The sequence below is a fragment of the Eriocheir sinensis genome, chromosome 37, assembly GCF_024679095.1.
Source record: "Eriocheir sinensis breed Jianghai 21 chromosome 37, ASM2467909v1, whole genome shotgun sequence".
NCBI lineage: Eukaryota > Metazoa > Arthropoda > Malacostraca > Decapoda > Varunidae > Eriocheir > Eriocheir sinensis.
Window position 1 is genome coordinate 7,802,107 of NC_066545.1, and position 21,671 is coordinate 7,823,777.

General features: G+C 38.3%; 2 protein-coding genes across 17 annotated transcripts in view; one reads left to right on the forward strand and one right to left on the reverse strand.

Annotated features, from left to right (window-relative positions):
- Positions 1–2,632: 2,632 nt before the first annotated feature.
- LOC127008159 (rho GTPase-activating protein 12-like) overlaps positions 2,633–21,671 on the reverse strand; it is a 33,622-nt gene continuing 14,583 nt past the window's right edge. For 9 of the 10 annotated variants that reach the window (XM_050879825.1, XM_050879828.1, XM_050879823.1 and 6 more), the window contains 12 exons: positions 20,865–21,029; positions 20,096–20,623; positions 13,165–13,245; positions 12,059–12,154; positions 11,540–11,716; positions 11,019–11,189; positions 10,433–10,499; positions 9,592–9,714; positions 7,062–7,234; positions 6,040–6,184; positions 3,726–3,831; positions 2,633–3,418 (listed from right to left, as the gene is read on the reverse strand). In XM_050879825.1, coding sequence (XP_050735782.1) covers positions 3,229–3,418; positions 3,726–3,831; positions 6,040–6,184; positions 7,062–7,234; positions 9,592–9,714; positions 10,433–10,499; positions 11,019–11,189; positions 11,540–11,716; positions 12,059–12,154; positions 13,165–13,245; positions 20,096–20,623; positions 20,865–21,029 — 2,022 coding nt within the window. In that variant the 3' untranslated portion in view covers positions 2,633–3,228. The remainder of the gene's footprint in view (positions 3,419–3,725; positions 3,832–6,039; positions 6,185–7,061; positions 7,235–9,591; positions 9,715–10,432; positions 10,500–11,018; positions 11,190–11,539; positions 11,717–12,058; positions 12,155–13,164; positions 13,246–20,095; positions 20,624–20,864; positions 21,030–21,671) is intronic. The other variant, XM_050879829.1, reaches the window with a different exon arrangement.
- Positions 18,154–21,671, forward strand: part of LOC127008162 (UBX domain-containing protein 6-like) — a 31,810-nt gene continuing 28,292 nt past the window's right edge. For all 7 annotated transcript variants that reach the window (XM_050879834.1, XM_050879833.1, XM_050879840.1 and 4 more), the window contains exon 1: positions 18,154–18,286. The gene's annotated coding sequence lies outside the window, so the exon portion shown is untranslated. The remainder of the gene's footprint in view (positions 18,287–21,671) is intronic.

The window sequence follows — 21,671 nt, forward strand, 5'->3', positions numbered from 1 at the left end:
GGATTAGGGGTCCCCTAAACCAGAGGTTCCCAAACTGGGGTCCGCAGACCCCTGGGGGTCTGGGAGAAGGCCATAGAGGATCCATGACTCAATGAAAGAAATTAATATTTTTCAACTCTCCAGAAAAAAATATATATACAACAAAAAAAATATATCACTAATTTTCTATCATCCTAGTGTTGGTGGTATCAATACTTCAGCAGGAATAAGTAAATATTAAATGTACTATGTTGTACTGAGTAGTACTGTGTATCCCGGTATGGTAATGATAAATTTTGTTTAGTTGGGGGTCCACGGTTGGGACTCATCATGTCTGGGGGTCTTTGGTATGGTCAAGTTTGGGAACCTCTGCCCTAAACTATAAATTTTATGACCCTCAGAAGATTGGAACCAGCAATAGCAATGAGTGAAATGGGCAGGTAATCAACCCACTACTTGATATTGCAAATCTTTATTTACAGAGTAGAGTTCGACCATCATCCAAGCCTTACACATGATCACAGAAATTCTCAAGGGCTCCAACAAACAGTAGAGACAGACAGACAGATGATGATCACAAATTCACAAGAACTCCTAACACACACACACACACACACACACAAAAGGGATTACGTATACTGTCTTGGGGAAAAAAAATATATATATATAATATATATATATATATATATATATATATATATATATATATATATATATATATATATATATATATAATATATATATATATATATATATATATATATATATATATATATATGAGCCAGCAGCCACTACACTTACTCTGTTTCGTCTGTCAAAAACATCTTTGTTACTTTCATCTCTTAGCCTGGTAGAATGAAGTGAACAGCTACATCATAATTTTTTCAGTAATAATCAATGTATATTAACATGTTGATGAAAAAACTGTGCCAGCATTTCATTGCATTGTTTTATGTGGTTGAAAATATGCCTGCAAACATGTCAACACATAGCCTAAAAGAGCAGATCAGTCATGATGAAGCAGGCAGTCATGATGAAACTGTTGCCACAGCAATGTTTTAGACAGACTCGCTGAAATGGACTCTAAATTCACATCCGCACCACGGACAAGTGCTCCACCCTTCCGGAGAAGTCATAACTAAAATAAAAACAAAATTAAGTAAAAATATATAAACCTCTAACTATTTAAGGTAGTCCTTTACAATAGCTCTGTAGCATCTAGAACAATGGAACTCACAGATCCTGATAGAAAACTTAATGACCATGACAAACATAAAAATATTGTAGAATTTTGGCAACTGTTCTGAGAACTGGTGGGGCTGGCTTGCCTTTTTGAGGAGTTGGGTTGCTATCCTTTAAGTTACATTAAACAGTTGGGTTAGATATAAAAAAATGAGGTCCATGGGGATTGCTCCCAGGCTAGGAAGGGGGCTTTGGGGGCACAGCCCTCAATAAGAATGGAGTTAAGGAATGGCCTCTGCTTGAAGTGTATGCCTTGCTCGTATGAGTCTATATAATCTACGTTCATCAATAATCATTCATGTTTCCTATAGTAGACTTTAGAGATGAGTATTTTTTGTATAGTTTGTCTTTGAAATACAAATGGCTCTCTCCACTCACAGTGGCTTATAATCAATAATAAAAATATTACAATGCACATTAGATGAAAAAAAAAATGTCATTAGTAATTACCTCTAAAATCAGTTGCTGCTTATTGCATTGACTTAGTTTTTAACTGTGGACTTTTTTTTATAAAATTGCTTCCACCAATTTTTCAATAATATAATAATAAAAACAATAAAAAATAAGATATTATTGGATAACTTCATCAGTGATTGTCATCATTGCTATAACATTTTGGATGTCAAGGAAGGTTAAGGGTCAAAGTCTCATGAAACCCCCATGAGAGCACACACACAAACCTTTGATTTACATTCCATCCAACCACACACTCAGCCATATACACCTGTCTGGACATGCTAGACTGTAAACAGGAATGGGATGTAGGTTGTGGAATGTGACCTTTAGGGAAAAAAGTTAGTTGAGGGTCAGATTCATATGCCCAACTCTCAGCCTTCTGTGTCATAAGAGCACAAGAGATGCATGTCCCATGTGGGCGTTTGGCATTGGCATGATGGAGAAGATAAGAGTAATGAGTATATACACCAACAACTGAAAAAATTGACTGAAAAGTTAACTGAAACTCTGCCATAAAATAAAACTTTTGATGAAAATGTTATAATGAATAAACAAACATACTTATCAGATATGTCATTTTTCACAAAACTTATGAAAACAGAACAAATCCTCAGGAAAAGATCACAAATCTGCATGTTATACATATGTTCTCAATTTGTTACAGCACACTCAATTTAAATATTCATATGATGGACTGTCCCACACATATCACACTGCGCTGTCACTCAAAACAATGGAGTCTAACTGTACTGACTAAACACTTCCATGTCCATGCAAAATATACAAATCATGGATAATTATGTTGTGTAAGTCATACATAAAAACAACTGTACATAGCTGATAAAAGGCCCAGTTTCTTGATTCATATCAGATGATAATATTAGGAGTACACAATACTGAGGGTAGTATTTACATCAGATTTCAGGCCCAAGTTTCTTTAAATAAAATATCAGCAGTTTCATTGTCTTTTAATCACGTTTTAACCTGGCTATACAGGAAACACATAAATAGCACCTTACATGATTATAGTGCTACTGGAATGCAGAACAAAATGTACATATTATTTCATGTACATATAGCCAGACTATTTAAATACTTCTTAATGATTAAGATTTAAAAATTGCATATTGAGCACAAAATTCAGACAGTAATCTTCATTTATATGGCAATTAAGCATTTACTACAGAGCTCAAGCAGTAAATTGCTAGAGGATTATTGCAGATGATTGCTCCCAGGGACACTCTTCCTGCACATTATTTAGGTAATTGAATGGCACAGGAATAACCCTTCCTCCCCTCCAGCATCAAGGCTGCTCCTCGCCATACCTGCCCTATATGATGAGCTGTCTCACCCTCCCAAACATGGATCAAGACATCACACCCCAAAATAAGCACTGTGACTTACTCAGTTATATACATGGACACATTTCTGAGGTCTTTTCCAAAGTTATAATTCACAGAAAAATATAGTGGAAAAAATCCAATAGTTCTTCAGGCATATTTTCTTCAGTCTGATAGATTTTTTTTTTTTTTTTTTTTTTTTTTTGATATATCACATTGTCAGCTTTTTGGTGAAAATCTTGTCAAAATCAGCGAGTAGTCCCTCTACTACACGGTTGTGGAGCATCACATTTGTCATGATGTCGGCGGACTGAGTTTCCCTTGGCCACATGATACAAGGGCCAAACACAATGGCCAGGTTGGAGAGGCTCATGCGATTTTGAGGCTCATGCTTGCTAACTCTGAAAGTTGTGAAGTTACTATTTATCTCCCTTTCAATAAATCTAAGGAAAGTATACTATATTTTGAAATTTCAAAGTAATTAACATTCCTCTCCCTTTCAAAGGTATTCAAAATAAATATTTTAAATTCAAAGTTACTCAGAGATAAGAGTAACAAAAATAATACACACCTAACATTTCGGGGTAGGTTTGTAACAACATTTAGTATAACAGCACTTCATTTTTTGATGTTATGACATAAAAGATGGACATGGAAAAGCTGAGGGGCCTAAAATTTAGTTTTGATAGATAGGACGGAATTATTTACCTGAGGAGGTGCTCCATAAGGATCATCAGTGTTTCATAGTTCTCAGTAGGCAGCTTGTTGACAGCCTTCATTAGCTTGTCAGCCTGTTGGTTCGCTTTCCGGTACTCTGGGGAACAGTGGCACACAAGCCATGAGTCAGTGTAGGGTAGACGGGCATATGTAGTTTATTTGTTCGTGTGCTGATGATGGTGACTTTGTTAACCCTTTCCTTGCTAAGCGCTCGCAACATGGCTATCCCCCCAGGTGCGCTCGGGCACCCCAGCAGGGAAGGGAGATCTCTTTTAACCGCTGTACGTATCTCAAAAACTATTCATCACAGCTACAAAACAAAAACACCATTGGAAAGAGGAGGCCAAAATCTATAAGATTTGGTTATGTAAGCCTCTCCTGCAAATGTACAGGCACGTTCAGTTGGTGTTATTTGCTGTGAGTGCGACTGTTGCTCGCAGCGAGCTTTTAGCACCACGAACAAGTGACGCTAGTGCTCGCTCTTTTAACCTCTGTATCTCAAAAACTATTCATCACAGCTAAAAAAACAAAAACACCATTGGAAAGAGGAAGCTAAGATTTATAAGACTTGGTAATGTAAGCCTCTCCTGCGAACGTACAGGCAGTTCAAGGGGTGTTGCCTGTGAAGACGTACATTTATGCGTGCGTGACGGTCAGCCGTAAGGCAACTACTGAGTAGATCTCTTGATGATGGGGTGCTGGCAGGGCAGTATTGGCAACTACAAAATTTACAACTATTTGGTCAAAATATCAGTCATCTGATAGGTGAAGCTATGCAAAAATGTCGCTATACTGGTCAACTACATCCACCAGTTGCTCGTCTGTAGATTTTCCGCGCTTTTCTGCGCTAGGCTGATATGATTTTCAACCAAATTTCGTGGAAAACCCACTGAATTGGCAATGCTGTGGGGTGAGAAATAGTGTATGAACACTCTCATACGCGGGAAATTTGAGTGCGAGTGGAGCTCGCAGCGAGCGTTTAGCACCACCGGCAAGTTACATTAGTGCTCGCTGTGAGCATTTAGCAACGAAAGGGTTAAAAGGAGATCAGGATTTTTTAATCAATTTTTACACACCACCAAAAAGTCCAGGGGATGCTTATCCTGCATAATAATCATATGGGCTGTAGATTATTATTGTTATTATTCTATCTATCTATCTATATTTCCGACGCCCTGCTCCCTAACAAGAACTTCCATCCAGGGGGTGGGCACGGCAGAAGTGTCTCCATCTCTCCCTGTTCTGGTGCTCCCTCTCAGCACACTCAATCTTGCTACTTCCAACTCTCTCGCTCCAATACTCACTCACCCTATCGATCCACTTCACAGGTGGTTTTCCCCTGACACCCCCTCCTTCAATCCTTCCCTCATGCACTCACTTCACAGATTCATTTTCCTTAGTTCTCATCATGTGTCCAATTCATGATGAAGTTGTAAACTTTCAACTTCTCATTCTACTCAGTCCCCCCAGTCACCAACATGAATCTGACACCACATACTGAACACTAGAAAGGTACAGGATATAATAGTTATAAGGCATTGTGACATTAAATATGTAGAGATAAGTTGAGAAGTTTTGAAGGCACACACATGGCTGCTTGCATCTTATATATGAGGAATTAAATCAAGTCATGAGTTCTTAAGAATTACATTTGAAAAGTCGTAAACTCTATGTCTGTAAGATTAGTGGAAAATACGGGGGCAATTTAACACTAACACAAATATCTGTGGAGAACAAAAGTTACAACAATGATGTGAAGGTTAGGCAGACTTTGGGGGCTATCTTAACCTACTTCCTTATTCTCTAACTTTTAGTAAGAGGAAAAGAAAAAGAAAAAGAAGAATTCCCACTCTGGATACAATGGTACAGTAAAATGTCTCTACTTACCTCCATTGTAAGCCTGAATGCTATCATGAAAAAAAAAAAACATATATATAAAATGTTATTACTAAAGGATTTTTAGAGTGCGATGTTGTTATTTAGTTCTTTCAATATGGCCATCGAGAGAAGATTTAAAAATCTTTCAATACAAGGCAAAAAAAAAAAAAAAAAAAAAAAAAAGTTTCCAAGCAATCACCATCTGAGTCACATGATCGAGTCAGTGTGGTTTCTTTATTGCAGAAATTAGTAACAAGAAAAGGATTACACTCTGCCTCCTCAAATTACAACAGACAATATTCTCACCCTCTTATAAAAAGGCCTCAAAGCAGCTGCTAGTAATCTGCTTTAAAATTTAACTTCAGTGACATAGCTACAGACCATTAGAGGCCTGGGGCAGACCGCTAGAGGCTCCAAACCTTCCTACCTGAGCCAGTGGCATAAATGAATTCCTTGTAGTTGTCAAATGGAATCAGAGGTTCCTTTAGTTCTCGGAAGAACAGCTTCAGGGCGCCAGTCAGGTTGTGGATCTCCTTCTCTTGACCCAAGACAGTATATCTCCTCTGTGCAACCTTAGACAAAATTGTGAGGATGATATAAACAAGAAGAGAAGATGCATAAGATAACATACACTAAAGTATCTTTAGTTTTTGACATTGCTTTTAAGGGCTATACAAGATTGAATATTAGTTTTGTGAAAACATATATCCACCAAACGCTGTCTGTGAGACATCCTGCATGTAATAGTATATTAGCAGTATGTTTTTTGAAGGCCTCAGTAAATCATTTTGCACAAACAACTTTTACTCTTTAGTGTAGTCTTTTGTAAGCAACTCTGCTGTAAATTTCTGCCATCCATTGCTAATACACATATATTTAAAGAAATTTGCTTAAAACTAAAATAACCTGAATAAGAGCAATTTTGCAGATAGGCCATATCATCAAATACATAGTTATATAAGACATGTAATGTGAAAAAAAATTACCCATTTTTTCACAACATTGTTAAATTATATACCATACAAAAATAAAAAGATATACTGATTAAACATACCTCAATGTGTAAATTATTAAGACTTTGAAAGAGCACACAAAAAATGCTGAGAAAAAACAATCACCATATTTCCCATCATATAATATGCACCAAAAAATATGGAAAATAATTATAAAGTCCCAAACCTACTCAAACTATAAAATTATGTGTACCTTCACTGCATAACACGCAGGGTGATTTTTTGAGCTTTTTTTGGGGGTGGGGAAAGGTTGTGCTATATGCCAAGAAATACAACAATGGGTAAAAACAACATATGATTACACTATGTGCTGATTCCTACATTCCAAACTTTTAATATAAGTATACATACCAGTTTGTTGTGAAGCAATTTTTAAGAGAAACTGACTCTGGATTATAAAATATAGCAAAAGGTTTTCCAAGCAAAATTTTCTCACCTCAAAACGAATCTTCTGAATCTGAGCGGCATTGCCAGATATCCGGTAGAGGCCGTCCGTCTCCAGGTTTTCTTCAGTGTCCTCAATGTTCTTAATGCAACAGAGGACAAAAAGAGGTGTGTTGGTCTTATCCTGTGATTTTAATTCTGCCAATGTACTGCCAAACACAGACTCTGAGGGCAAGCAAGACAATGGAAAATTATAATCAGTATTAGTACTAAGAAAGAGGGAAATTAATGCACCTAGTTTGGGTTGAAGGGTTGAAGTGCAGAAAATTGGACATAATCAGTGACACTTGACTTCTGGCTCTTTAACAAACTTTAATGGGTCCTCCTCATTTTGCTTAAACTGAAAGTTTACATACACCACCTTATGCAAAATTTCCAACCTGATTTTGACAAAGGCCATTTTGACTTCCCACCATGAAAATTTAAAATAGAAGAACTTGATTGTGAATATGACAAAACAGAGAGGAAAGGCCACATTCTCAAAAGGAAAAAACACCATTTACTGAACTACTGACATGATTTAATCATACTGCATAAAGAGTTTCATATATAAATCTGTATACAGACAAACCTTGGTAATCTATCAGCTTTCTTTTCGAACCAATCGGTTAACGAACATATTTTTTGAATGAAAAAATGCACCAGTTTTTGAATGAAATCTCAATGCACAAACAAGCAGTAAAAATGTAATCAAAACAACTGTGAAAATAGCCATGACATATGTGCGGGAACCTGTGTATCCATGGGCGACGTCCGCTCACCGCCGTAACCCACCCCGCTGCCAGTAACAACAAAGGTGCAGCCCCTATCGTATGTATTTATTGTAAAAAAATAACAAATCTAACCTAACCTCACGCACCTAACATGGCATACCTACGGTAAATATGGGCTTCACCTCCTGAAGCCGTGCGGGTTCCCCCACATATAGATACCTACTCCCTCCCGCCCTCCTTCTTCCACCAGACCCACCATACACCACAACATTCTCGTCCTGGTCAGAGCCTGTATTGACAGATATAGGCTTAGCGCTGTTCCAACCTTAGTAAAAGCAATCAAAACCTCCACGGTCACATTACCACCCCACACACACCCACACACCTAAACTCGCGTCACATTGGAGGATTTACGCCCACTTATCACCTCAACACACTACGCTCCACACCCCTATCCACCCTTCCCCACTACTCTTTGCATTGTATTCTTCCATAAATCTTATTTGTACTTTGTATATTTTCAGCCTTATGGCTGCCAATCAATGAATAACCCACTTATTATTATTATTATCATTATTATTATTATTATTTAATTTCATGGCTATTTTTGCCATTGTTTTTATCTCTATACTCTTTCCTTTTGATTTCCAGGAGGTTTAAAGGTTAGCAGAATGCATATATGACAACAGGAGAGCAATTGATTGATGAGATATCAGTGCGTTATTAAAACCAATCTTAATCCCAAATTTGTGGCAGGAAGTTAGTTCTCATTGTCCCTCCAGTTGTAGCAGCTGATTTCCACAGTACAGCAGCTTTCGCTCAGTTAGATTACACTCAGCAGCTTATCATATGTACCCAAGGGTGCCTCCCGTAATGTATGAGGAGCAGATAAGCTAAGATTAAGTTGCAGAAATGTGTTTGTAGGCACTAAAGATGCAGAATAGTGGTAATGAATAACAGAACTGATGGAGAAATGTGGCTAGTCGCATTATCCACAAGACCTACCCAGCCATTGTTGTTATATTGATCTACTGATCTGCGTTGAGGTGTTATATTTTCATAGAGTGAATCCAGGTCAAATTCAGATCCTGATCAATGATCTAGAGCAGGTCTACTCAACTATACCAAAAGCAAAAGTCCAGTTAGATAAATTCAAATGTATGTAGAGGTCTGGATAAGTATTGTAGCTGGACCCCAGGCTCCAGGAATAGAAAAGTATAATTATATAACATGAAGGTCCTGGCGATGGATTCTTACAAGTATATTTCCCTGACTGACTGTAGGCCCTACAATCATTCAAGGAAATATACTTGCAAGACTCCATTGCCAGGAACTTCATGTTATTTAATTATATTCTTCTACTCCTGAAGCATGAGGTCCAGCTACAACACTCAGAAGGTCTGGATTCGGACTGAAGACCACCAGTTGAGTAGCCCTGATCTAGAGGATCTGTGTTCCAAAATGATGTGATCATTCTTTAGATTCGGTGATGTTTGCTGGGATGGATTAATACATTTTACATTGTTTCTTATGGGAAAATTAGTTTCAGTTTACGACAACTAGATTTAAGAACAACATTTAAGAATGTATGAAGTTTGAAAATCGAGGTTTCTCTGTACATGAAAAAAAATATAACACTATAAACCTACCATAGACATTCCTTATATCTCAGAGTTGAATGATATTGCTGCTACATGACACTGACCTGATATACTTATCAAATAGACACCAAAAATAAAATAGATGGGGTACAAAACAGAGGAACAGAGACAGACAACTCATGCTCTGACCTTTCCCTACACAACTTGCCTTTGTAGATGCCTTTGTGTTCTAGAGTCTCTTTCATGGGTCTACGTTTGATAAAGTTACGAAGTTTGTCCTTGATTCCTTTGTTATCGGGGTTGAGTTGCTCCAAACTGGTCTCACGCTTGACTGGTGGTAAATATTGAGTTGATTAAAAATCTGATAATGTTACGTAACTACAAAGAATAAGCAGATGGAGGACTAAAAAAAAAAAAAAAAAAAAAAAAAAGTCCATTATACCAAACAGTAGCAGACCCCTGTTTGGATTAGTAATATTTTGGATTATTGAAAGGCACCTTGAGTCACTGCAACAGGACTGAGCTACTTGAGGATAGCATGTGTAGCATGATGGGATAATTTGAGTAATAAGAAGGAGTACAGGAAAAGTGGTGTGGGATGGGTAATGAGAAATTCAAATTCACACATTATGAAAATGCAGAATGAGAAGTTTGTGAAGATGGTGCATAAAAATCAAATAGGAAGACTGGAGGTAGGAAGAAAACTTCTGCTAAGGTAGATATAAAGGATTGAAGAATAGATGAAGGAGAAAAGTGGGAGGGGGTGTGAGCATTGCAATAGGGAAAGTCTGAAGAGGAAGAACTGGAGATGCTGCAGCCATGGTCACACCCTCAGGGGAAGCTCCTGGAGGGTACAGGGGATTTAGAGCTATAGGCAGATAGGTAGATAAGACTATGGTGAGATCTCATTTGTTTTTAATACACTAATAAATGTGCTGTAAAGCCTTATTTTTCAACATGCTTATTCCTCACTAAATTCCATCAGTAGAAAGCTTGCAATTAAGTGAGAGGTTGGCGATGATTGATTTTAAGTGAATGATAGAACTTACTTTTCTCTGAGCCCTTCTTTCCCTTTTTCTCTTCCTTCTCTGGTATTGCAATGTACTCCATCCCTTTCTGGAGGACACAAGAATCATCCTCTGTATTAGTTATTGTGATGGTCATGATTAGTTTGCACAGTAAATCCTTTTAACTGAAAAAAACTCAACTGAATATCATTATGTAATCCACAATGCATCCTAATTATATATTTTTCACTTTTTATGCACAATGCTACCATACTAAACACCTCACATTATATTGCACAAAACAGAAATTTCTTGGTAGAGGTTTATTCTACAATTGTATATCTGCAAGAATTTGGTGACTTTGTTTTTTTCTAAGACATTGGCATTTTAATTTTTTTAATTGGCATAAGATCCTTCCTTTGGAATATTTTTCTCAGGGGTGGTGTTTATCTATTCTAATGGTCAATTAATCAAGTTATCAGAAGTAGAATAAATTGCATCAAACACTTACACTCTACTACTACTCCTAGAAGGTACAGATATCAACAGACAAGTGGGCGTGACAGTAACACAGGTTTTAAAAATAACAGAGGATAAACAAATGGAATCCTTAGATGCCTGAGCTCACCTGGGTTTTGAGGTCCTTGATCCACTCCTGGGCTATTTCCCTGTCATCAAACTGCAGTAGAACCTCAGTGTCATTAGAATTGCGCAGTCCCAACACTTGCTGTCGGCTGGTCTTCTTGTCTGAGACGTGCTCCAAGTAGCATGGCGTGACGAACTCAAAAATCTCTGCCTTCTGGAGTAACAGAAGCTTTGTGTAAGTATGAAGCATATAGAGAACAAAGAAGTGTGTATTATGGTGGGATATTTTTACATTTATAAAATTTCTGCTTCAAAATATCATGCTTCAAAATATCCATGTCAAGCTTGCAAGTAGAATTAGAAGAAAATACATTATCATCAGTAATATCTTCTGGTACTGCATGTGTGGTAAAATTGTAAGGTGCCAACTTTCACATTTTTCAATTTAAAGTATTATTAGTGTTGGAATATATATGCAATAATTAACCCAAAATGACTCTTCTGGAAGTAGAGGTTTATCAAAAAAGATAGATAATGACTCCAGGCCTTTGATCTTCCACTTACTTTCTCAACATCTTTGGTCTTGGAGAAATAAAGGAAGGCTGTGGAGCCTGAATTGATGGGGTGCTCAATGTAACGAGCGTATGAGTGAGTCCAGTTCTTCCGAAGCTTCTTGCCATCACGCGTGTAAAAAGTACGGTGGAGGAATCCTTCCCTCTTGATGCTGTCACTGAACTCATGCTGAGAGGCACATGTGAGGTAATAGTAGTAAGAAATGATAATGGACTATTACAGGCTTTTTAAAATAATGGTGATAGATCACAATTTTTATATTGTAAAAGTACATAATAGAAAACGAAGTAACAAATAATATTTTTTTCTAATACAAACTCCAAGAATATATTCCACCCACGCATGCATACACACACAAGAACATCTACTCACATGCACGCACAAAAGTAAAAATCCTAACGAATATCACAATTTTACTCTACCAGAATATATTTCTTTGATACAATAAAAGATATGAACCTGAATGTAGCTAATGCTTCTTGATGAAATTAACTGAGAAGTCAGACTTACCAAGTTTTCTGTTATGTAGGAGAGTCTTAAGTTCTCTTGAGGAGGAGACAAGGGCTGGCCTGGGAATTGTTCCGGATCAAGTAGTTCAGCGTCAACCTAAGATACACATCTTTTAAGGTAACCTTTTTCATGCTCCTGTCTACTTTGCTATGAGCTCTTACACATAAATCATAAAAAAAGGCCGCTTTTTAAGTTCTTAATTCTAAGGACACTATATTATGTTGGTGTTAATGGTGAATGTCAAAGTTTCTTTAACTTCTGTTACTGCAAACTCTACTGGTTACAGTTATTTTGTATGGACTGTTGTTTGTTAACTCAATTTAGGTACATGTAAGTTTTGCAATTAAAAAATATCAAATACTTTTTATATTTCAAATTATCTTAGTTAAAAATCATGCCAATGAGAAAAGTGAGCAAAGCTGAAAGCAAGGATGAAGAAAGCAAGAGGCAGTAACAAGACAATGAAACCAACACTACCAAACAAGGTTTGGTTTATTAGTAGCAGTTCCTCCTGTCCTCAACTGCAATGGGAGAACAAGAGCACAGACATACTTCATCCTCCACTATGGACACATATGCACGTACACAACTCCGACATTCTGCCCTCCCCTCCCACACCACCCACATCCACATCTGCATACGCAAGTCATACCTATATTGACAGGCACATCCTGAGCATCGCCCACTCCCACCTAACACTCAACAGTTGTCATCCCACCCACGCTCACACCCATAGCCTCAGGCAAGATCGACCTGACCAACCCCATAAGGGAAAACAAAGACGTTACAGGAAGAAGAGGAAAAAGAAAAGATCTGTTTTCATGAAATAGGGGATCAACAAGAGGACATGGAAAGAAGGTGAAGACAAGGTGCTTGAAGGATATCAAAAAATAGTTTACCACACAGATCCACAGACTGTAAAATGGCCTGGATAGGGAGATCATCCAGTCCAAAACCATAGATAAGTTTAGAGCTAAGTTTGACTGATCGAGACAGAGACAGAATTCCACAACTGTAGCTCATTTTCTGCTTAGCACAAGTAAGTTAAACAAACACATACATGCACGCATGCATGCACACATACATACACACACACACACACTCACCTCTGGCAGCCTCCATGAACTTTTGGAGCCAGACTCCTCATAGTAGTACACCTTACCCTCATCATTGGTTGTTGCCAGCCACTGGAGGGGAACCAGGAGTTAGTAGGAAAAGCATGGGCTCTGAGGGAGTGGTGAGGGGTGAGATGCAACTCTCCTCAGTGTGCAAGAGGACCTCCTTTAAGGCATCCACTTTATTTTTTTAATATAATGTGACCAACATGGGCAGTTAACCTTAAAATATTACCTGTGACAGGGTAGTGGAATATGGAATTAAAGGTTGCTAAAGGGATTTGAGGATGGGATCAGACATGCCTCCTCCTAATGTATTCTACAAAGGAGGACTGAAATTTTGAAACCAAACTATTTTAACAGATCTTTGGAGGATTTAATAATTGCAGCTTCATGGAATATAAGAAGATTAAATGCTGAGCAAATGAGGATGGAAATAAACTTCACACTCTGAGTAGGGAGGTAAGTGAACTTGTGTTGAAACAGAAGTGAGGGGATGATTTTATAGAACAAAGAGTAATTCACACTCACATTATTCTTTCTAAATTACTTTTACCTTACATCATTCAACGGCATTTTCCTTTTCCTTAATATACCCTGGGTAAAGGTGTAACCACCATAAAACAGAATCTTCATTGTGAGAGAGGCATTTTCTTTAAATGAATGCTGATTACATATTAACAATGAAGACATTAGTGAAGAATGGTGTATGCCTTAAAGGGAGGACTTCTTACATTATGTATGAAAGCACTGGCAAGGCTGTGATGGCTGGCTCTGATAAGGTGTGAAGTGGCAGTAATTAAGCATCAATGGAGGCAAAAAGTAAGGAAGGATTAATGTGAGAGAATGAGGAAAAAACTACTTCTGAAAATAATATTTTGTTGAAACAATATCGATACTTAGGATATTATGAAAAATAAGAATGTTTAGCAATTATAAGTGCCTCTACTCAAATCAATGCAATCAATGTTTCCCATCTAATGAAAACAATGAATTGTCTTTATAAGGCAATAAAAAATGAAGTATTCTATGGAGGGGCATCTGACTTAACTTCAGTTAAATATCATAATATTAATAGATGAGGCATCCTATGGGAATAATACATGTAGTTCCCAGATGTTATAAATGACAACTATTGCAACTAATCATAGGTAACTAATAACTACATTTTGAACTAATTCAGCCAAGAAAATGGAGATTTCAGTTTTTTTATACAATAAAAAATTAGATTTAAACATGCTCTGCATGAAAACTGATACCTTGCATATGATGAAATGAATCACATTTATTGACCTGAGAAGGATGTTAAAGTGTCACATGCATGTTTTCTATTTACAACACTTCGCTGGTGATGACAACTGAAAAGTGATATACAAGAGGTTTCCAAGTTTTATGCTTGCTGAAACTCTGGTACCCCAAATCTCTAAACATTGCATAGAAATGGCACTTGTTTGTTCAAGGTCATGTTTTAGTGCCCTGCAAGTAGAGTTTTATTCCTTTTGGTGCTTTGATGTAGAGAAATACCAAAGGAATACCTAGGAAAACCAGTCTTACATCTGGTCTTATATCCATGGAATAAGGATTCACATCCACCACTGACTCATGGGTCAAAGGTCAGGAAATATGTGCAGAAGCAACACACAGTACTATGTGTTCTCTACTTGATCCAATATAACCCAAATACAACTGATGATTGGAGGAAAAAATTTTCAGGAGGAACCTGAATTAAATGTCCAGTCACTGTGCCAAATGCTGCACCCACTCAATTACCACGTTCAGGCCCGTAATTTTAGCAGATTTTGGGGGGGCTTGAGGAAATCATAGGATCATGAGGTGTGTGTGTGTGTGGTGGTGGAGTGGGGTGGGGGGTGGGGTGGGGGGCAAGCAAAGCAAGCATGCGCAGGTGGGGGATTTTTTTTTTTAAACTAAGCACTTTTAGGGGTATTCTCAAGCTGATATAGAAAACATTGAGGGGGCTATAGCCCCTTAGCCACCCCCAGAAATTATGGCTCTCTCTCTCTCTCTCTCTCTCTCTCTCTCTCTCTCTCTCTCTCTCTCTCTCTCTCTCTCTCTCTCTCTCTCTCTCTCTCTCTCTCTCTCTCTCTCTCTCTCTCTCTCTCTCTCTCTCTCTCTCTCTCTCTCTCTCTCTCTCCCTCCATCAAATATGTGAATAATGATTGAAGATTGGCAACTGTGACCATGATGAGTGCTTATATATTAAGTGATCAAGCTGAACAGGATGAGTCATAAGTATAAGTAAAGAGTAGGCTCATCTTTGCTATTTCATTCCCTGCTGTGGGGTAGTTCTAGTGTACAGGCTCTGCTGTGTTCAAATGTAGCCCACAGAGTGGCTGTTATTTGTGGGCAGGTGTTAGGCTATTTTCATGTCACATGATGATGCTATAGGTAAGTTTTTATATAAGTCTTTACAATAGGTAGAATGTAAACTCAAGCAAGCAGGAAAATGAAGAAGATTATGTTTGAGTATAGAAAAAGTGAAATGCTGCAAAATCATATTAGCAGTGGCAATGATGAGCACTACCTTATCAGGGTCTTGGTTACTCTTGCAATCCGAGCAATCATCATCACAGTGCCAGGTGGGAGACATTTCCCCAGTGTCATCATTATTGGGAGACTCATCCTGTTCAGAGGAGTTCAATACCCTGGTGGGACGAATAAACAGCTCCATGGGCAAGTCTGCTTGGACAACATTACTGGCCTCACTGGCAACCAGCTGTGCCAGGTGTGACAGAGGTTTGTTCTCCAGGATAGAACCATCCTCATCATGAGATACGAATGAGGAGTTTCGGATTTGATTGTTCGCTTTGGTAGTGCTGTGTGCTAAGCGCTTTGATAGCCTGTCTCTGAGTCTAGGCTTTACTCTTTGAGAGTGGTTTGATTTGGACATCTTGGAGAGGGTAAATGGTGTTTCAAGTGACAATGCTCCAATGTCTACTGGCTTGCTGTCATTGGTTTGTTCTTGGCCCAGTGCACCAGTTACTGCACACTCTTCCACTGCGTTGGCTGACACAGGAGAGGGGCCGCCAGGCCTGAGATTGTGGGTGTTTAACTCTTTAAGGATACTGTCAAACTGTATCTTGATGGCCTTGGAAACACCCTCTTTATCTACTTCATTAGCTAATTTGGTATCATCATCAATATTCTCTGAGCGTGCTGGTGAATGATAAATATCCTCTTGTATTTGATGCTTTTCTGGTAGATTCCCAGTAATCCTCCCCTCCTCACTTAATATTAACCTTGGCAACGTACAATAAGGTAATTTAGTATCCTCATTTGAATGGTAGTCATAAGAGTTTTCAACCTCGGCAGTGGACGGCAGTGATGGTAAAGTTTTGTTGCGTGGTGATGGTGATCTGCTTTTTTTAGATTCTAGGCTGAGGGAGGAGGGAAGTAGGGTCTCTTTTGAAATATCCAGCATAGCTTCTCCAAAGGCAGAAGAATCTTGCTTGTTTATATCTAATTCAGTTGTTTTTAGGCTCTCAGATTTGCTCCTAGAATGCCCACGAGGCTTGAAACTTGACATGGGATTAAAGGATGAGACCCTTGACCCAGCCTCTATTCCTGGTGGGTAGTCAATGGGTGACAAGGGCGACAGGGGCAACTGGGTGATAGGACGACCCTGTCGTTCCACCTGCTGTGGGCGGTTGGGTTTGACAACAATCTCATCTGACATGTATATTTTACGTGGTGGTTTTTGTGGAGGAACTTTTTGTTTACAGCTAACGTTCCCCCTCTCCTTGTCATCGGTGGGGGAAGCAACGCAGGATGAGCCGTCTCCAGGGTCAGATGGAATTTCATCACTGAATGCATTTGCGTCTAGTTGTAGCTCCTTACTTAAGTCCATTGTGCTCTGGTATGACTTCCGTGTGTACTGTTTGTTGCTGAGTAGCACTACGTCCAGCTCTGACACACACGACACTCCCCTGGGCTGGAATACCGTATGGTTCATCAAAACAACCTGATGATCATCACTCATGGCTTGATGGGTCTTTGAAAACAAAACCAAGATATCTGGCCATTGGATACCCAAATTACTTTCTATTTAGTGAAACTGATAGATGATCATCACCACTGAAACTGTTGAATAGATACTAGGAACAGATACTGTTAACAAACATATTGTTTAGATGACACTTTCACAAAAAAATATGGCTTGCAATTATTTTGAAGGTATTTCAAGTAAAACCACTATTGATGCTGGAGGAAGGAGCATAACACTGTGTGATGGTCTTCCATTTTGTGTTAGGCACAGCCTCAACTTCTCTGAGACAAAGGCATTTAGGGAGTACCCAGCAAAATACAAATGTGGATACACCTCTGCCTCATAACACTGCACTCATCACTGAACTTGTAGGCAGTCTGTCAAATCAATAGCACAAAAAACCTGGGGCCTGGGGAACAATGATGCAAAAGGCAGCCACTTTGACCACTGGCTGTGTCCACAAGCTAGTACACAGGATACTACTTCCTCTCCAACTTATCATTAACATTCATCTCTTTTCACTTCTAAATGACATCAACAGATTCAAATGTGTAGTGTGCCAAATGTGATGAATATGAGGAACAATTAATAGAGCAACATTGTATGATAAAGAATGAAAAATGTCCCTATTAATGAAACCACCAGAAAAGAGTATACTTGTAATGAACACTAAGTATGGGAAAACCTTGCTCCAAGATTTTCTTGCCACATATATTCCTACTCGTTAGAATACAATACAATACATAATTTCCTTAAGCATGGTGCTTTGAGTCACTTTTTAGATACTTAGTTATCATTTTGTGGATATTAAGTTACTATTAAAGCATAATTTTCAATTCATTAGATCCATCAAAAATAATGGCATAACAATTGTAAAATTCACCCATTTATGGTTTAATGAAAACATAAATTACAATGCAGATATCTAAATTTACACTATAATGTTTTGTAAAAAAACACAAATGTTCTGTACTAAAGAATAAGCTATTATCACAGGAAAAAGGAAGTGGGGGAAAGGGGGGAGAGGCTACGTACACACAGCTGATACCCTCAACCTAGTTTACTCAGTCAGGTTAATGTGAGCATCAACAAACACAGAGCAGAGCAAAGGTAAGTTACCTCCTATTGTTGAAAATAAGAGGGAAAGAAGGTGAAGAAATTTATAATGAAGGCATGTTTTGTTTTGAATTCTTGGTACAAAATATATCTGATTGACTGATTCACAATTTCTCAGGGCTTAAAAATAAGCTGTGAGGCATATATCAATTGAGGTTGTGTATGCTTCCTTCTGATGTACAATAAATCCTTACTGCTGATGTTAATGAATGCAAAGTTTTGTAAGTACAGCTTTGTGTCAAATAGATTCAGCTGTTTCTCCTTTGAATTGTATACTCCATTGTAGTTTTCATTTTTCATGATTTGCTTTATCTTACTTCTTTCCTTGAGAACTATTCATTGTCTTAATTTCCAAGCCATGACTAAGGGACCTGCAGACTATGTGGTTAAAGTGCTGGGTTATCCTATTCTATCCCTGAGACAATTTTTCACTTACATAGTATCAAGTAGAGTTAATGATACATCTATTGTTTTCTCCAAATACTGATGCATTTGAAATATGATTTAACTCATAAAGAATGTCATTGCATTACTGGTCAACATGAAAATACACTACATAAAGTAAATATATATTAAGGAAATTCTGCTAATAATTTAATATCCAACATTAAAAATTACAGATTTTTGGAATACTTGAAGCCCCTCAGGGATGTGAACTTTCATTAAGAGGGTATATTTTGGCTAAAAGTTTAATAGCCTTAAAGCATGCTGCTCAGGTAGTCATCTTTTACAATGTCTCTAGAGGGCATCTCTGAGCCATGATTTATGAAACACAAGAACATACTGGTCTTTATAAACACTCAGTAAAATAGGAGGGAATAACTGGCAATTAAGGGCAATAGCCATAACAGCCATACACACACTCCAGACAGCAGGGGGACAGTGATGGCTAAAGCGTCTTACTGTATAATACGTAATTATCATACAGTAAAACTTCATTTTAATGTGAGACAGGCATCAAAGAAACTATTGCTAAATAAATTTTATGCTAAAACAGAGTGTTATTTCAGTTGAATGTACCTGTTTGGTATTGGAAAGAAAACAGTAGTAAGTGTGAGTTTATTGATGAATAAAAATGAGGAAAGGACTGAGCAAGGGTCGATCATGAACGAAAAAATGTGGAAATGATGAAGCATGGATTCTCTGAGGATAAATTGTTGCTACAGACTGCATTGTTGGTTTGAATGATTTGTGTGAAGAGGAAAAAAATCATGATATGTACCATTCCACCAAAGTTAAGGTAGGGATCAGCTGATTAGGAGTGGGGCTTAGTTATGTCAGTGCACCTGATTTATACTGTAGAATGCATGTTTCCTGTGCATGGCAGGATATACCTATGGTAGATGCAGAGTATAACCATATAGAACAGTAATTTTCACTGGACACATCCAATAAAAGGACTATGAACTGCTGGGAACAGCTCCTACTGTGAAAAATGCATGAGATATCCTCAAGTGACTTTTGGAATTAATTTTCTGTCAAAATCTGTGGATATGTGACCTTGGGAATGACATTACCATGATTAGCGATGGTCAACTGTATATTTCTGACGCTCATTCCTATGTTTTGTCTGACCGACTTGCCTCGCTGCCTCACACAGCAGCTCATTATCAGCTCATTATTACCCAAATCTGATTTGCGGTAAATAGAAATATACAAGTACAATCAATAATATATCCCTGATTCAGGGTAATTTCCTAAAATGATATTCTAGAATCGATTTGTGTTAAAGAAACATCATTCTACTCTAATGGGATATATGACACCAACATCCAAAAATAAAGTGTGGCATATTCTACTTACCCTTTCTTTAGTAACCGAGTTGTGAAAGTAGATTCTCTGGGTATAGGCATCATACTTCTTCACCCAGCCCTTGGGAAGCTTTAGATGGTGCAGTATGTCAAGAAGAGGATCAAAATCATTCTTGTATTCTGACAGAGTGCTGTGCTCTGTACAATCAGGAGTAGTGGGTGTGGTAGGGAAGGTTGGTTTGGCACTGCTTGGGGGCACCGCTGGAGGTGATGACAGGGGTAGAGGCTTCACTTTCTGTTTACTGGTGTTCTGTATGGGTAACATGCTATGGGCAGCAGGACTGGCACTGTTTGTGGGGAGGGTGTTGGAAAAGGGTGTGGTGGTGGAATGTGTGACAAAGGTGGATAGATTGAGGGTGGCAGAACGGGTGATGGGATGAAATTGTGGTATTTCTGGGATGGAGGCATAAGAGAAGGGTTTGTGGGAGAGTCTGGGTGAGGAAGGGTAATCTGGAGTTGGGCACTTTGGGGGTACATTTCCCCTGCTGCTGATGTCCTCAGACCTTACAGATGTAGGAACCTGAATTGGTGGAAAAAGTAAACAATATAAGAATGTCCTCTGTTTATGGAAAAAAAAAAAAAAAAAAAAAAAAAAAACTATATGAGAATTAACAACTATCAAAAATTGAAAAAAGGGATGCAAGAGTCAGTCCTTAAAAGAAACAACTGTCTGGGGATATTTTTCTGATTTTGTCATAGGCTTTTCAGGTACTTGTCATGTGTCATACCTAGAAAAAACGACTACTACTAAAAACACTTACTTCAGGGATGGAGTTTGAAGGGGGCACTCCCTTGCGTGGAGGCTTCCATCGTTTTTCCCGGGTGTTGGAGTTGTAATAATAAGGTCTTTTGGAGGCACTGTCAATGTACTCACCCCAGTCACCACTAAGTGTCCTCTGCGGGGGACAACGTGGGGATGGTGGGGTCTGCAATACAGAAAGAGCAAAACTTAGTTCATAAGTTATTGAGTTCCAATCATTTTCTCTCAAATTAACCCTTAAAGTGCAGGTGTCCACAATAGTGGACAGCCGGAGCGTGGGCTCGTAGTGCGGGTGTCCACAATAATGGACATGGCATTTTTTTAATGAACGCGCCGGCAGATTTGATTAGTTTGTTGTCAAGTACAGTAAACATGCCATTTTTGAGCTTTATATGGGTATGGTACACAGAAGCTGTAAAAAAGTGATGCTTTTTATTGCTAAATAATAGAAAATAAGAACAATAGAGGTGGGTATCTGTCTATAATAATATGTTTTCATAGTTCCTACTTCATAACTCTGTACTCGTTCTACCAATGCTTATATGGTGTTCAAATTAACGTCAAAGGACAGCTAAGGAAAAGGAATTTACAATGATACCTCATTCAGCAATGTTAGCTCAGTAAGAGAGAAGATACTTGAGGTTGAAGTGAGGTGTTTTTTGAGTGAATATGCCTGCGTGGCAGGCCAAGCGCGGCAAAATCTAGCCCGCGCTTTAAGTGTTAAACAGATAATTCTATGGATCATCAGCGCAAATTGGCTGAGGAGAGGGTCAGCCCAGGGTGTAGTATTCTGTATGCCTTCACAAGA